The 14,212-nt window shown below is 53.8% G+C and overlaps 1 protein-coding gene across 15 annotated transcripts in view; it reads right to left on the minus strand.

The window, feature by feature from the left end:
* Positions 1-14,212, minus strand: part of PHRF1 (PHD and ring finger domains 1) — a 38,508-nt gene that overhangs the window by 19,396 nt on the left and 4,900 nt on the right. For 10 of the 15 annotated variants that reach the window (XM_063630857.1, XM_063630858.1, XM_063630853.1 and 7 more), the window contains exons 2-6: positions 13,072-13,186; positions 12,597-12,716; positions 6,623-6,828; positions 2,044-2,127; positions 271-389 (exon numbers count right to left, since the gene is read on the minus strand). In XM_063630857.1, coding sequence (XP_063486927.1) covers positions 271-389; positions 2,044-2,127; positions 6,623-6,828; positions 12,597-12,716; positions 13,072-13,165 — 623 coding nt within the window. In that variant the 5' untranslated portion in view covers positions 13,166-13,186. The remainder of the gene's footprint in view (positions 1-270; positions 390-2,043; positions 2,128-6,622; positions 6,829-12,596; positions 12,717-13,071; positions 13,187-14,212) is intronic. The other 5 variants (XM_063630856.1, XM_055260011.2, XM_063630854.1 and 2 more) reach the window with 3 other exon arrangements.

Genomic DNA, 14,212 nt, shown 5'->3' on the forward strand with positions numbered 1-14,212 from the left:
TGTTTTCTTTTTTGTCTTGATGTATTACCTGCACTTCTGTGAGCAGCCTCAGAATGTTTTTTGGGGAAAGACTGAAGTATAAATGAGTGTAACAGGAAGGCCTGCAGGTGCCTGTGGTCCGCAGGACTGAACCGTGCTGCTGAGGGTGGTGAGCACAGCTCCAGGTGCTGGGACTCAGGCTTCACAGAGCGAAGAGGCTCTGCATCCCTCCTGTGCTTGGTCCGCCTTGCGCGCAGCAGGGCACGTGTGCCAGTCCCAACCGTCCCTTACCCCGCATCGCAGCCATCACAGAGCAAAAGCCTGTCCTCGCGGTCGCTCCTGCCGCACACCTCACAGAAGGTCGGGTCCTCCTCCTCTTCCTCACTTGCTTTGGTGTTCTCCACTGGGATCTAGGACAGAACCGCCGGTCACACATCACACAGGACCCAAACTCCCCGTGTCAATCCCCACCATGATACACAGGTAATCTGGAATCGACCGACTGGCTTCAGATTCCTACATGGGCTCAGCACGCACACAGGGATTTTTATGTTCTCTACCATCTCAGGGTGGTGATCTAAGAGGAAAACATTCAACGGAAAGCAAAGTATGATGCACGGAAAGGAGCGGGTAAACCCTGTGGCCCCAAAGTGGAGTAATCAAGGAGGGCGAGGCAGCAGGTGCTGGACTGCCACGGAAGAGCAAGATCAGCCTCTTAAAAAAAAAAAAAAAAAAAAAAGTCCGGGCGCGGTGGTTCACACCTGTAATCTCAGCACTTTGGGAGGCCGAGGCGGGTGGATCACGAGGTCAGGAGATCAAGACCATCCTGGCTAACATGGTGAAATCCCGTCTCTACTAAAAATAAAAAAATTAGCCAGGCGTGGTGGCGGGTGCCTGTAGTCCCAGCTACTTGGGAGGCTGGGGCAGGACAATGGTGTGAACCCGGGAGGTGGAGCTTGCAGTGAGCCGAGATCGCAACACTGCACTCCAGCCTGGGCGACAAAGCAAGGCTCAGACACACACGCGCACGCGCGCGCGCACACACACACACACACACACACACCCAGGCACGACAAAGCAAGGCTCAGACACACACACACACCCAGGCACACCCGGGCGCGACAAAGCAAGGCTCAAAGCAAGGCGCGCGCGCGCACACACACACACACACACACACACCCCAGGTGCAGCGGCTCACGCCTATAATCCCAGCACTTTGGGAAGCTCAGGAGGGAAGATGGCTTGAGCCTAGGAGTTCAAGACCCACCTTGGACGACATAGTGAGACCTTGTCTCTACTTAAAAAAAAAAAAAAAAAAAAAAGCCAGTCACGGTGGCTCACGCCTGTAATCCCAGCACTCTGGGAGGCCAAGGCGGGAAGATCACGAGGTTAGGAGATCAAGACCATCCTGGCTAACATGGTGAAACCTCGTCTCTACTAAAAATACAAAAAATTAGCCGGGTGTGGTGGTGGGTGCCTGTAGTCCCAGCTACTCGGGAGGCTAAGGCAGGAGAACAGCGTGAGCCCGGGAGGCGGAGCTTGCAGTGAGCTGAGATTGTGCCATTGCACTCCAGCCTGGTCAACAGAGCGAGACTCTGTCTTGAAAAAAAAAAAAAAAAACAGCCGGGTGTGGTGGCTCACGCCTGCGGACCCAGCTCTCAGGAAGTTGAGGCAGGAGGATTGCTTGAGCCCAGGAGGCTGAGGCTGTAGTAAGCTGTGACTGTGCTACTGCACTCCAGCCTGGGTGAAAGAGCAAGATGGTGTCTCAAAAATAAAGAGCTCCGAGCAGGTGGGCCAGAGAGCTGCTCCCGGATGTGATGGGTACAGGGTTGGGGTCGAAGGGACATCCCAGGAGCTGGCAATATCTCTGCCTCTAACCCCCAACCCGGACCCCAAACCCCCCAGACAGGGCTCATGGCCACAAGGGGCACCTGAGTTGATTTCTATGAAGCATTTAACCAACCCTCATTTCAGGAGAGCAAGCCCACTTTGGAAAGCACACTCTGTCCCACAGGGCCGGGATAGAAGCACGGCTGGGGCCCCCACAGCAGCATCCACACTCACCTTTCTTAATATTTTACCACCAAATTGAGCTCGAATACAAATGCACTTAAATAGAGTTCGATCAACTGGACAGGAATTGGCATTCTGTGAGAAACAAAAACAGGATCAGAATCTTGTAAATCACTTTCACTTAGAGGTCAAAAATTTCTTTTACACTGAAAATCAAGTATCTGCTAAATGCCTCCGTGTGCCAGGCCCTCCACTAAGCTGCTGGCAACACAGCAGTGGAGGGAGCACAGCAAGCCTTGCCTCCCTGCGGAGCAGCTGCTAGCCCTGGCGGGGAGGGAAGAGCAGCTCCATGAACGCGTAGGATCTCAGTGACAAGTAAGAACAATAAAGGGAGGATGGACAGGCATGGGGGCGGCATTGTGCACAGGCCCCTCTGCGGTGAACTCGTTCAAATCTTCTGCTAACTTTTCCAAAAGACTGTTGGACATTCACTAGTAAATTTTTAGAATTTCTTTTCATTGGCCAGCAGTGAGGGCTCACACCTGTAATCCCAGCACTTTGGGAGGCCGAGGCAGGCGGATTACCTGAGTTCAGGAGTTCGAGACCAGCCTGACCAACACGGAGAAACCCCACCTCTACTAAAAATACAAAATTAGCTAGGTGTGGTGGCGCGTACCTGTAACCCAGCTACTCGGGAGGCTGAGGCAGGAGAATCGCTTGAACCCGGGAGGTGGAGGTTGTGGTGAGCCGAGATGGCGCCACTGCACTCCAGCCTGGGTGACAAAAGCCAAACTCCATCTCAAAAAAAAAATTTATTTTCACAGCATGGATAACAGTCAGGTATGCATTGCAAATTTATTTTTGCCTTTATTAATAGTGTTCTGACCTACATAAGATCTTTATGTTGGTTTTATTAAGGTACACCATACACAGGAAAACACTGATTTTAACTGAATAATTCAATCGGCTCTGACACACGTACGACCTGCAGAGTCCCCACCCTGGTCTTTGGGCCCTTCCCGCTCCCACCTGGGTGTGGTTAGGTCTTCCCGGGGTTTCTCAGGATGGGAGTTGCAGCATGGACTCCGCTCACGGCATTCTGCCCTCCCTAGCACTGAAGAGACACCGCCACACAAATGGCCCACGTGTCCATTCCCCTGTGAACATCGACGGACGTGTCTTGGTGTGGGCGCACTTCTGTTTATCTTGGGTAAACACCCAGGAATACATGTGCCTTTGAGGTTGTATGTGTGACACCCCCGCCTCTGGAGTCTGGGGTGCCCTCCTACCCACCAGCTCAAGGGGCGTGCGGCAGCACCTCCCATGGTGGGACTGGGGTTCCCAGAGGAGCCCTGCTGCAGAACCCCACACGCTCCGTGCCCGTTTGCAGACATTCTCTCAGGCTGAGCCCCGCACGCTCCGTGCCCGTTTGCAGACACTCTCTCAGGCTGAGCCCCGCACGCTCCGTGCCCGTTTGCAGACAGTCTCTCAGGCTGAGCCCCGCACGCTCCGTGCCCGTTTGCAGACACTCTTTCAGGCTGAGCCCCGCACGCTCCGTGCCCGTTTGCAGACAGTCTCTCAGGCTGAGCCCCGCACGCTCTGTGCCCGTTTGCAGACACTCTCTCAGGCTGAGCCCCGCACGCTCCGTGCCCGTTTGCACACTCTCTCAGGCTGAGCCCCGCACGCTCCGTGCCCGTTTGCAGACAGTCTCTCAGGCTGAGCCCCGCACGCTCCGTGCCCGTTTGCAGACACTCTCTCAGGCTGAGCCCCGCACGCTCCGTGCCCGTTTGTAGACACTCTCTCAGGCTGAGCCCCGCACGCTCCGTGCCCGTTTGCACACTCTCTCAGGCTGAGCCCCGCACGCTCCGTGCCCGTTTGCAGACAGTCTCTCAGGCTGAGCCCCGCACGCTCTGTGCCTGTTTGCAGACACTCTCTCAGGCTGAGCCCAACAAGCTCCATGCCCGTTTGCAGAAATTCTCTCAGATTTTTTAGGAAATCCTTCCCTTTCATCACAGAGCTCTCCATGCTTTCTTTTCAAAGTTTCAGTTTTGCTTTCTAATTCGAGATCTTGAATCCATCCAGCATCGTGTGTGTGCTGTGAGCAGCCCCCAGCTGATCTGCCCCACAGGCACCGCCTGTCTCCCCCTGAGTATGTCCAGGTCTATTTCAGGCCCCTGCAAAACCCCTGGGACTGGTTTCTATTCCTGGACTGATTCCAGTTTAATCACTGTAGTTTTACAAATCATAATATCCAGTAGGCAATTTCTCCCCTTTTCAAAGCTATTGTGGCAATTCTTGGTGCCTTCCTGTCCTCCTGTGTTGACTTCACAACACATCAAGTGCCCTGAACTCCTGCTGGGAAGGATGGAATCAGCATCCCCGCCCTCTCTACGGAGCAAGACGTCTCAAAAGGGAAGGGGTGGCCGGGCGCGGTGGCTCATGCTTGTAATCCCAGCACTTTGGGAGGCCGAGGCGGGCGGATCACGAGGTCAGGAGATCGAGACCACGGTGAAACCCCGTCTCTACTAAAAAATACAAAAAATTAGCCGGGCGTGGTGGCGGGCGCCTGTAGTCCCAGCTACTCGGAGAAGCTGAGGCAGGAGAATGGCGTGAACCCGGGAGGCGGAGCTTGCAGTGAGCCGAGATTGCGCCACTGCACTCCGGCCTGGGTGACAGAGCGAGACTCCGTCTCAAAAAAAAAAAAAAAAAAAGGGAAGGGGCCTTGCTTCATTCAGTCACAGCTGTGTTAGAAAAGCTCTTTAAATGTCTTACACTTCTCTTTATGACTTATTTCTAAACACAATTTTAATCTTTATTAACCTCGTATCCAGTAATCTTGCTAAGCAGCATTCTAACAGTTCATTTGTAAGACTTCTTTTTTTTTTTTTTGAGACAGTGTCTCGCTCTGTCACCAGGCTGGAGTGCAGTGGCGCAATCTCAGCTCACTACAACCTTCAACGCCCAGATTCAAGTGATTCTCCTGCCTCAGCCTCCCAAGTAGCTGGGACTACAGGCACGTGGTACCATGCACGGATAATTTCTGTATTTTTAGTAGACACAGGGTTTCACCATGTTGGCCAGGATGGTCTTGATCTCTTGACCGCATGATCCACCCACCTCGGCCTCCCGAAGTGCTGAGATTACAGGCATGAGCCACCGCGCCTGGCCCCATTTGTAAGATTTCTATACTGACAAACTTGTTTGCAAATGCCCTCTCCTGCCCAATACTTATCTAATAAATGCCAGACAGAAAATACACAGCAAACACTGTATCTTGTTCCTCAATTTAAATGAAAGCTTCACTTCCCAAAAGAAAAATCTACAAAAAAATAAATAAATAAAAATGGCCGGGTGTGGTGGCTCACGCCTATAATCCCAGCACTTTGGGAGGCCGAGGCGGGTGGATCACCTGAGGTTGGGAGTTCAAGACCAGCCAACATGGTGAAACCCTGTCTCTACTAAAAGTACAAAATTGCCCTAGCGTGGTGGCAGGCACCTGTAGTCCCAGCTACACGGGAGGCTGAGGCAGGAGAATCACTTGAACCTGGAGGGTGGAGGTTGTGGTGAGCCAAGATCGCGCCATTGCGCTCCAGCCTGGGCGACACGAACAAAACTCCGTCTCAAAAAAAAAAAAAAAGGAAAAGGAAAATCTAAGCCTGAATCTACTGTGGGCTGTGGACCCACCACAACAGAACAGGAACAGGAAGTACCAGAGCCAGACTTTGGGTGACGTCACAGCCCGCCACCACCAGCAGCATGAGCAATGTCTGGGTCCTGCTTCAAACTAAGCACACAGGCAATTTTCAGCTACTCAGTGAAACAGAACAGGAGGGCCCAATCAGTAGGAACCCTGGGCGAGGTCACGGTCCTGAGGAGAGCCGGGGACAGCACGGGCTGCCGAACAATCGCAGGGAGGGGAGGGAGTCAAGAGGGGCGGTGTCGGAGCTGAGCCCTGAGTACAGAGGCCGGGGACTCCTTAGTCACCCTGCTGAGTACAGAGGCCGGGGACTCCTTAGTCACCCTCCTGAGTACAGAGGCCGGGGACCCGTGAGTCGTCCTCAGGCTGCAAGCTCTACTTTTCTGACATTTTTCACAATGAAGTATTCAGAAAGGGAGGGGCGAGCTGACTGCTTCTAAAAGTTCATTTTGAAATATAAAATACATTGCACGTTTACAGTAAACTCTATTCACCTGTTTTAAGGACAGTCCCTTCTGATGCCGGCTATTGTGACTGAGTGCCAAATCGTGCCGGTGTTTTCTGTATCAACTGAGAGAACCACCTGCCAAGGCAGCAAAGTGCCCATGCACCACAGCACACCCGCCTCTGGCTCGCAGGCCAAGATGGCCCCTACGTCGACCAGGGTTTCTGCAGCTGGTCCCGGGAGACCCACGGCCATCCTCTCTCCTGCCCCTGACCGATACACCACAAACGCCTCACATGAGCTCCCCACACCCCCAAGAGCCATGATGCTCACAAAGCAAAGGCCAAGCCAGACTCAATCCTGTGGCCCCAAGGTCAGCCACAGAGCAGACAGCTAGAACCTCACGAGAGGCTGAACACAGGCTGGGTCACCTATAAACAGGGAGGCCATCCTGAAGGGAGGAAGAACCCAACCAGAGGTGAACTCACCTTGGACCATTCGACAATGCAGTCCAGGCAGAAGTAATGGGCACAGTTCTCCGGCGTCCCCACGGCCTGGTCTCTGAATGTGTTGAGACAGATTGGGCAGCTCTCTGCATCATCATCAGAATTAAAAGAGCCGGCAGCTTTCAGTTTCCCCTGAGTACCTGCCACCGCCAGCAATGTCTCCCCGTCGTCTTCAGAATCCTCGGAACCTGGAGAGGAAACATGCCAGCTGGTGCAAGCAGGACTGGCAGCGTGAACTGCCACACTGGAGGCAAGCGGGCCCAGGCTGCGCTCAGGACACCAGGTCTACAATGCAGAGCCCACCTCCCTGTGGGCTCCTGCCACTTACCTCCACGTCCACGCTCAGCGCATTCACAACCCCAGGAGCCCTGCCCCGCACCTAACCTGAAGCCTCGGGTGCCCTGCACCAAGGGGCGGGAAGCTGAGTGTCCTGAGTGCCAGACCAGCTCCTCTAAGCTGAGCCTGGGGCTGAGGCAGACCTCGAGAGGCAGGGCAGCCCTGGGGCGCAGCACAGGTCCCAGAGACCATCAGGTTCATTTCGGAGCCTCCAAGCGAGCCCCTCAGTGAAGCAGCCCCCTGACAGCAGCCCCCGTTTCCAACGCCCCCTTCTCAAAGCATGAGGACCACAAACCATCTGCCCGCGGACAGGACTTCCTTCTGAGGTTGCCTGTTCCTCCTCCCTGTGGGAGGCAGAGCACAGGCTCCTAACTGGGCCACTGACCGCAACTGTTCTGGCCAATTCAGAGTGGTTCTGAGGCTACGCCTTGACCAGCAGGGAGAGGGAGATGCTCTGAGTTCAACACAGCAGAGCCCATACGTGCACTGCTATTTTCTTTCCACCAAACTGCACTGAAACAACGCTAAAGTAAACAGAACACAAGTTCACACGGGAAGAGGAGCAGACTAGGTGTGGGTGGCAGGTTGCTCCTCAGCCCCGAGACCCTCCCGGATCCACGTGTGTGGGCAGGACCCTGCCAGCACTGGGGCATCACTCCCAGGACCCTCTGTTATCCGGCAAAGGGAAAGTCACAATCAGAACAGGAAGTTACACTGTTGAAGAGGCTGGGAGAAGTGAGAGCTGCGAGGGAGACAGCAGAATAGTTTTAAGTTTTTATCTTTCATGTTAAGAGTTAAAGAGCTAGTGGCTGGGCGCGGTGGCTCACGCCTGTAATCCCGGCACTTTGGGAGGCCGAGGCGGGCGGATCACGAGGTCAGGAGATCGAGACCATCCTGGCTAACATGGTGAAATCCTGCCTCTACTAAAAATACAAAAAATTGGTGGGCATGGTGGCTCAAGCCTGTAATCCCAGCACTTTGGGAGGCTGAGGCAGGAGGATCACCTGAGGTCAGGAATTTGAGACCAGCCTGGCCAACATGATGAAACCTCGTCTCTACAAAAAATACAAAAATAGCCGGGTGTGGTGGTGTGTGCCTGTAATCCCAGCTACTCGGGAGGCTGAGGCAGGAGAATCGCTTGAACTCGGAAAGTGGAGGTTGTAGTGAGCCTAAACTGCACCACTGCACTCCAGCCTGGGCGACAGAGCAAGACTCTGTCTCAAAAAAATAAACAAATAAGTAAATAAAAATACAAAAAATTAGCCAGACGCGGTGGGAGACGCCTATAGTCCCAGCTACTTGGGAGGCTGAAGCAGGAGAATGGCGTGAACCCGGGACGCAGGGCTTGCAGTGAACTGAGATTGCGCCACTGCACTCCAGCCTGGGCGACAGAGCGAGACTCCACCTCAAAAAAAAAAAAAAAAAAAAAAAGAGTTGAAGAGCTACTGCCTCAAGCTGGAAAAGGCAGTGTAACAAGTGATTTCCAGCAGGAAACAACCAGGGTGGGAAAAGCAATGAGAATGAAAGCTTCTAGGCCCCAGCAACACGGGCCTTGCCCGTGGAATAACTCCCTCCTCAACATGTTTCCCACCAGTTAGGGACCCACTGGTTACTTCTTCACATTTAAAAAACGGTCCTGGCCAGGCGCAGTGGCTCACGCCTGTCATCCCAGCACTTGGGAGGCCAAGGCGGGTGGATCACCTGAGGTCAGGAGTTCAAGACCAGCCTGGCCAACATGGTGAAACCCCATCTCGAATAACAATTACCTGGTAATAAAAAGTACCCAGGCGTGGTGGTGCGTGCCTGTAATCTGAGCTACTCGGGAGGCTGAGGCAGGAGAATCACTTGAACCCAGGAGGCGGAGGGTGCACTGAGCCGAGATCACGCCACTACACTCTAGCCTGGGCACCAAGAGTGAAACTCGGTCTCAAAAAAAAAAAAAAAAAAGGTCCTGGAGAAATAAAGAGAAGTGTTCACCGAAGCTCTGCACACACTGGCTACACCAACACCTCTCCAGTGCCTTCCCATGCCCTTCCTTCAGGGCGCTCAGCCCTCAGGGGCTCCAGGTCTCCGTAAACCTTGTCTCTTCACAGCCCCCCGCCCTGGCCTGCCACCCCTGCCCAGCCACCTCCTCCTGCCCCTCAGGTGGCAGCTTGCATTCTCCAGAAGCCTCTCCCCACCCCAGGTCCATGGAGCCTGTCCCTTCCCTGGACGCCCACAGCTCTCAGTGTTTGCGACCCTGTCCCCCAGCTGCTGTATGACGCACTGTGTTTGCTGCTGGAAGGTGAGCGCAGACACGGTGGGGACCCTGCTGAGGCTCCACCACCTTCACTCCAGCCCCCAACCCAGAGTCTCTGGCATCCAATGTGCCCTCAGGATCTCAAGGACAGAGTCACCTGGTGGCCCTGATGGCCCACGCTTTCAGCCCTGGCAATGCCAGAACCGGTGCGGAGACCTGCTACAGACGAACCAGAGCCCTAACCCAATGCTGGGAGTGAGCAGGGGAGCCCCTTGGGACCTGCAGACCCAGCAGACGCGCAGAGCACGTGCAGAGCTAAACATAGAACTCTGGAAGGACATGGCCAACACACATTGGCTCAGGCCATGAGTGCCATTCCCTCACCAACAGTCTCAAATAGGAGGGTTACCTTCTGGAACATTCTAACCCTGATAAACACAGGGCTATGCGGAAAGACTGCGACACCCAGATCACAGTAGCCACTTGAGGACCACAGATTTTCCAGCCCAAGAGTGATGTCAGAAGGAAAGCAGTGGAAAGGCAAAGTTCTGAGGCTGAGCTCGGCCTCCCTCTGAGGAAGCAACCACAGTGGGGCCGGGGCAGGGCCACCTCCTTGGTGGCCTCACAGGCTGTGCACCACCAAGGGTGACGGCAACAGAGGACAGGAAGGAGGTACCACCAGCGCACCCCACAGACTTGTCTCCCCTTTGTTTGAGACACCATCTCGCTCCATCATCCAGGCTGGAACGCAGCCTCGACTTCCTGGGCTCAAGGGTCCTCCCACCTCAGCCTCCTGCATAGTTGAGACCATAGGCCTGGGCCACCACTCCCAGCCCAGACTTGCCCTTTAAAGTATTGTTCTCTCAAAAGAAGTTCAAAGGCACAACCATCAGCCAATTATAAGTGAGCTGAGAATTTTTTTTCTTTTTGAGACAGTCTTGCTCTGTGGCCAGGCTGGAGTGTGGTGGCGTGATCTCAGCTCGCTGCAGCCTCGACCTCTTGGGCTCAAGCAATCCTCCAACCTCAGCCTCCTGAGTAATGGGGATTACAGGTACGCACCACCGTACCCAGCTAATTTTTGTGGGGTTTTTTTGTTTGTTTGAGACGGAGTCTCGCTCTGTTGCCCCGGCTGGAGTGCAGTGGCATGATCTTGGCTCACTGCAAGCTCCGACTCCCAGGTTCAAGCAATTCTCCTGCCTCAGCCTCCCGAGTAGCTGGGATTACAGGCGCATGCCAACACGCCTGGCTAATTTTTCTATTTTTAGTAGAGACAGGGTTTCACCATGTTAGCCACGATGGTCTCGATCTCCTGACCTCGTGATCCGCCCACCTCAGCCTCCCAAAGTGCTGGGATTACAGGCATGAGCCACCACACCTGGCCAATTTTTGTATTTTTTGTAGAGATGAGGTCTTGCTATGTTGTCCGGGCTGGTCTTGAACTCCTGATCTCGTGATCCGCCCGCTTCACCATCCCAAAGTGCTGGGATTACAGGCGTAAGCACCGTGCCCAGCCAGCCAGAATTTCTCTTTCTTCCTTTGAGATGGAGTCTCACTCTGTCACCCAGGCTGGAGTGCAATGGCATAATCTCTGCTCACTGCAACCTCCGCCTCCTGGGTTGAAGCCATTCTCCTGTCTCAGCCTCCCAAGTAGCTGGGATTACAGGCATGTACCACCACGCCCGGCTAATTTTTTGTATTTGTAGTATAGACGGGGTTTCACCTTGTTGGCCAGGCTGGTCTCGAACTCCTGACCTCACGTTATCCACCTGCCTTGGCCTCCTGAAGTGCTGGGATTACAGGCATGAGCCACTGCGCCCAGCCTGAATTTCTTAATAAAATCATAAAATCACACAATGTATCTGTCAGCAGTCTTAGGAGTTCTGTTCAGATGAGAAAATGAACTACAAGAGGGTCAGGAGGTCCCAGGCTACAGCAAACCCCGGGTCACGCTAAACCCATCCTGTACCTATCTGCTGATGGCATGCCTTTGTCAGGGTGTGGGGGGCAGGGGGTTGCCAGGATCTTTCTTCTCCTTCCATGGGGAGTTCCAGTCCGGTTACGTTCTCCCCAAAACACCACAGCTCATGTTGTTAAGTGTTCTCAGACATTTTAATTTTTTGCCCTCAACAGAGAAGAGACCTATTACGTTGTCAAATTGAACTTCAAAATGAAGGACTACAGCCAGGCGTGGGGGCTCACGCCTGTAATCCCAACACTTTGGGAAGCTGAGGTGGGCAGATCACGAGGTCAGGAGTTTGAGACCAGCCTGGCCAACGTGGTGAAACCCCGTCTCTACTAAAAATACAAAAATTAGCCGGGCATGGTGGCAGGCGCCTAAAATCCTGGCTACTCGGGAAGCTGAGACAGGAGAATTGCTTGAGCCCAGGAGGCGGAGGTTGCAGTGAGCCAAGATTGCATCACTGCACTCCAGCCTAGGCAACAGAGCAAGACACCGTCTCAAAAAAAAAAAAAAGAAAGAAAAGAAAAGAAAAGAAAGGCCAGGTGTGGTGGCTTACGCCTGTAATCCTAGCACTTTGGGAGGCCAAGGCAGTCGGATCACAAGGTCAGGAGATTGAGACCATCCTGGCTAATGCAGTGAAACCCCGTCTCTACTAAAAATACAAAAAATTAGCCAGGCGTGGCCGGGCGCAGTGGCTCACGCTTGTAATCCCAGCACGTCGGGAGGCCAAGGCGGGCGGATCACGAGGTCAGGAGATCGAGACTACGGTGAAACCCCGTCTCTACTAAAAATACAAAAAAAAAAAAAAAAAATTAGCCAGGCGTAGTGGCAGGTGCCTGTAGTCCCAGCTACTCGGGAGGCTGAGGCAGGAGAATGGTGTGAACCCAGGAGGTGGAGCTTGCAGTGAGCCGAGATCGCGCCACTGTACTCCAGCCTGGGTGACAGAGTGAGACTCCGTCTCAAAAAAAAAAAAAAAAAGGAGGACTACAGGCCAGGCACAGTGGCTCACTTGAGGTCAGGAGGAGTTCCAGACCAGACGGTGAAACCCCGTCTCAACTAAAGATACAAAAAGTAATTAGACACGTGTCATGGTGCGTGCCTGTAATCCCAGCTACTCACGAGGCTGAGCCAGGAGAATCACCTGAACCCAGGAGGCAGAGGTTGCAGTGAGCTGAGATGGCACCACTGCACTCCAGCTTGGGCAACAGAGCGAGACCCTGTCTCAAAAAAAAAAAAAAATGAAGGACTACAAATACAGTGAGCCGTCACCACAGCTGAAGACGAGGCCTCACTGCAGGTGACCGCGGGGACATGGCCAGCTGCGATGACGACAGCACTCTCACGGAGGATGTGTTATAAAAGGCTGTCCCCATCACGACAAGAGGAAACACAGGAGCCGGTGTGAACACCAGCTGTCTCACCAGATCTGTCTTCCAGGTCTTCCTCCTCAGACGCCCCCTCGTCTTCTCCGTCTGTGCCGTCTCCATGCTCGCTGTCGCTGTCGTCCCCAGAGTCCCCACTGCTGCCCTCGCTGCTTTCTTCTAGACACCAGGGTGAGACACAGGCCGCAGGGCGGCGTCAAGACCATGTGGCAGAGAGCAGGGTTGCTTTGCACAGGCACAGAGGCGTCAGGAGCACCTGCCAAACGGCTAACGGCTTCCCCAGGGCCGGCAAGGTGGGGGCACAAGCAAGGAAAGGGAACATCTTTTTGTTCAACATTTGTGTTATTTGCATTAAAAATAAAACAAAAGAATATACTACTTCCGCAATTTAAAATCAAAGCATAATTTTCTTAAATTGAAAGTTGACAAGTGACACACACAGATGACCTCCAAAGGGAAACACCAGGCACCCTACTCCTCCTGGGGACGCCCTACCCGGCGCTGGGCAGCTCACCAAAGTCACCTGCCGGGTCCGCAGGGCCGACCTGTGGGCATCCATCCGGCCCTGGGCTCCGGGCCACAGGCTCATCCAGGCTGTCGTCATCCATTGCTGCACATTGAGCTCAGCTCTGAAAGAAAGCAGAGCCAGGGAACTTCCAAACTGTCCCAGGCTGCAAAGAACCCTCTGAAGAGTGATGACCTCTCCCCACAGGCCACATCCCCGTGTCACATCCACCGCCACAGCACGTGAAGGGTGAGCCCTAAGATATCACCCACAGAACAACCCTCACCAGTATCCCCACAGGCCACATCCCCGTGTCACATCCACCGCCACAGCACGTGAAGGGTGAGCCCTAAGATATCACCCACAGAACAACCCTCACCAGTATCCCCACAGGCCACATCCCCGTGTCACATCCACCGCCACAGCACGTGAAGGGTGAGCCCTAAGATATCACACACAGAACAACCCTCACCAGTAAGCTTTGCACATGATTCACATTTACAGAGCTACCTGTAAAGCCAGATCCCAGCTGGCCACTGTACCCGGCCAGAAAAAAAAAATTTGTTTTTAACTAAAAAAAAAAAAAAAATAGGTCACATCTGTAACCCCAATACTTTGGGAGGCGGAGGTGGGCGGATTACCTGAGGTCAGGAGTTTGAGACCAGCCTGACCAACATGGAGAAACCCCATCTTTACCAAAAATATAAAATTAGGCCAGGCATAGTTGCTCACGCATGTAACCCCCGCACTTTGAGAGGCCGAGGCAGGCGGATTGCCTGAGGTCGGGAGTTGGAGAACAGCCTGGCCAGCATGATGAAACCCTGTCTCTACTAAAAATACAAAAATTAGCCAGCCATGGTGGCGGGCGCCTGTAATCCCAGCTACGCAGGAAGCTGAGGCATGAGAATCGCTTGCACCCAGGAGGCGGAGGTTGCAGTGAGCCGAGATCGCGCCACTGCACTCCAGCCTGGCAACAGAACAAGACTGCGTCTCAAAAAAAAAAAAAAAAAAAAAAGGAAAATTAGCTGGACGTGGTGGTGACCGCCTATAATCCCAGCTACTCGGGAGGCTGAGGCAAAAGAATCACTTGAACCTGGGAGGTGGGGGTTGCAGTGAGCCAAGATCGCGCCACTGCACACCAGCCTGGGCA

Source organism: Symphalangus syndactylus, chromosome 21 (assembly GCF_028878055.3).
Source record: "Symphalangus syndactylus isolate Jambi chromosome 21, NHGRI_mSymSyn1-v2.1_pri, whole genome shotgun sequence".
In the NCBI taxonomy this organism is placed as follows: Eukaryota; Metazoa; Chordata; class Mammalia; order Primates; family Hylobatidae; genus Symphalangus; species Symphalangus syndactylus.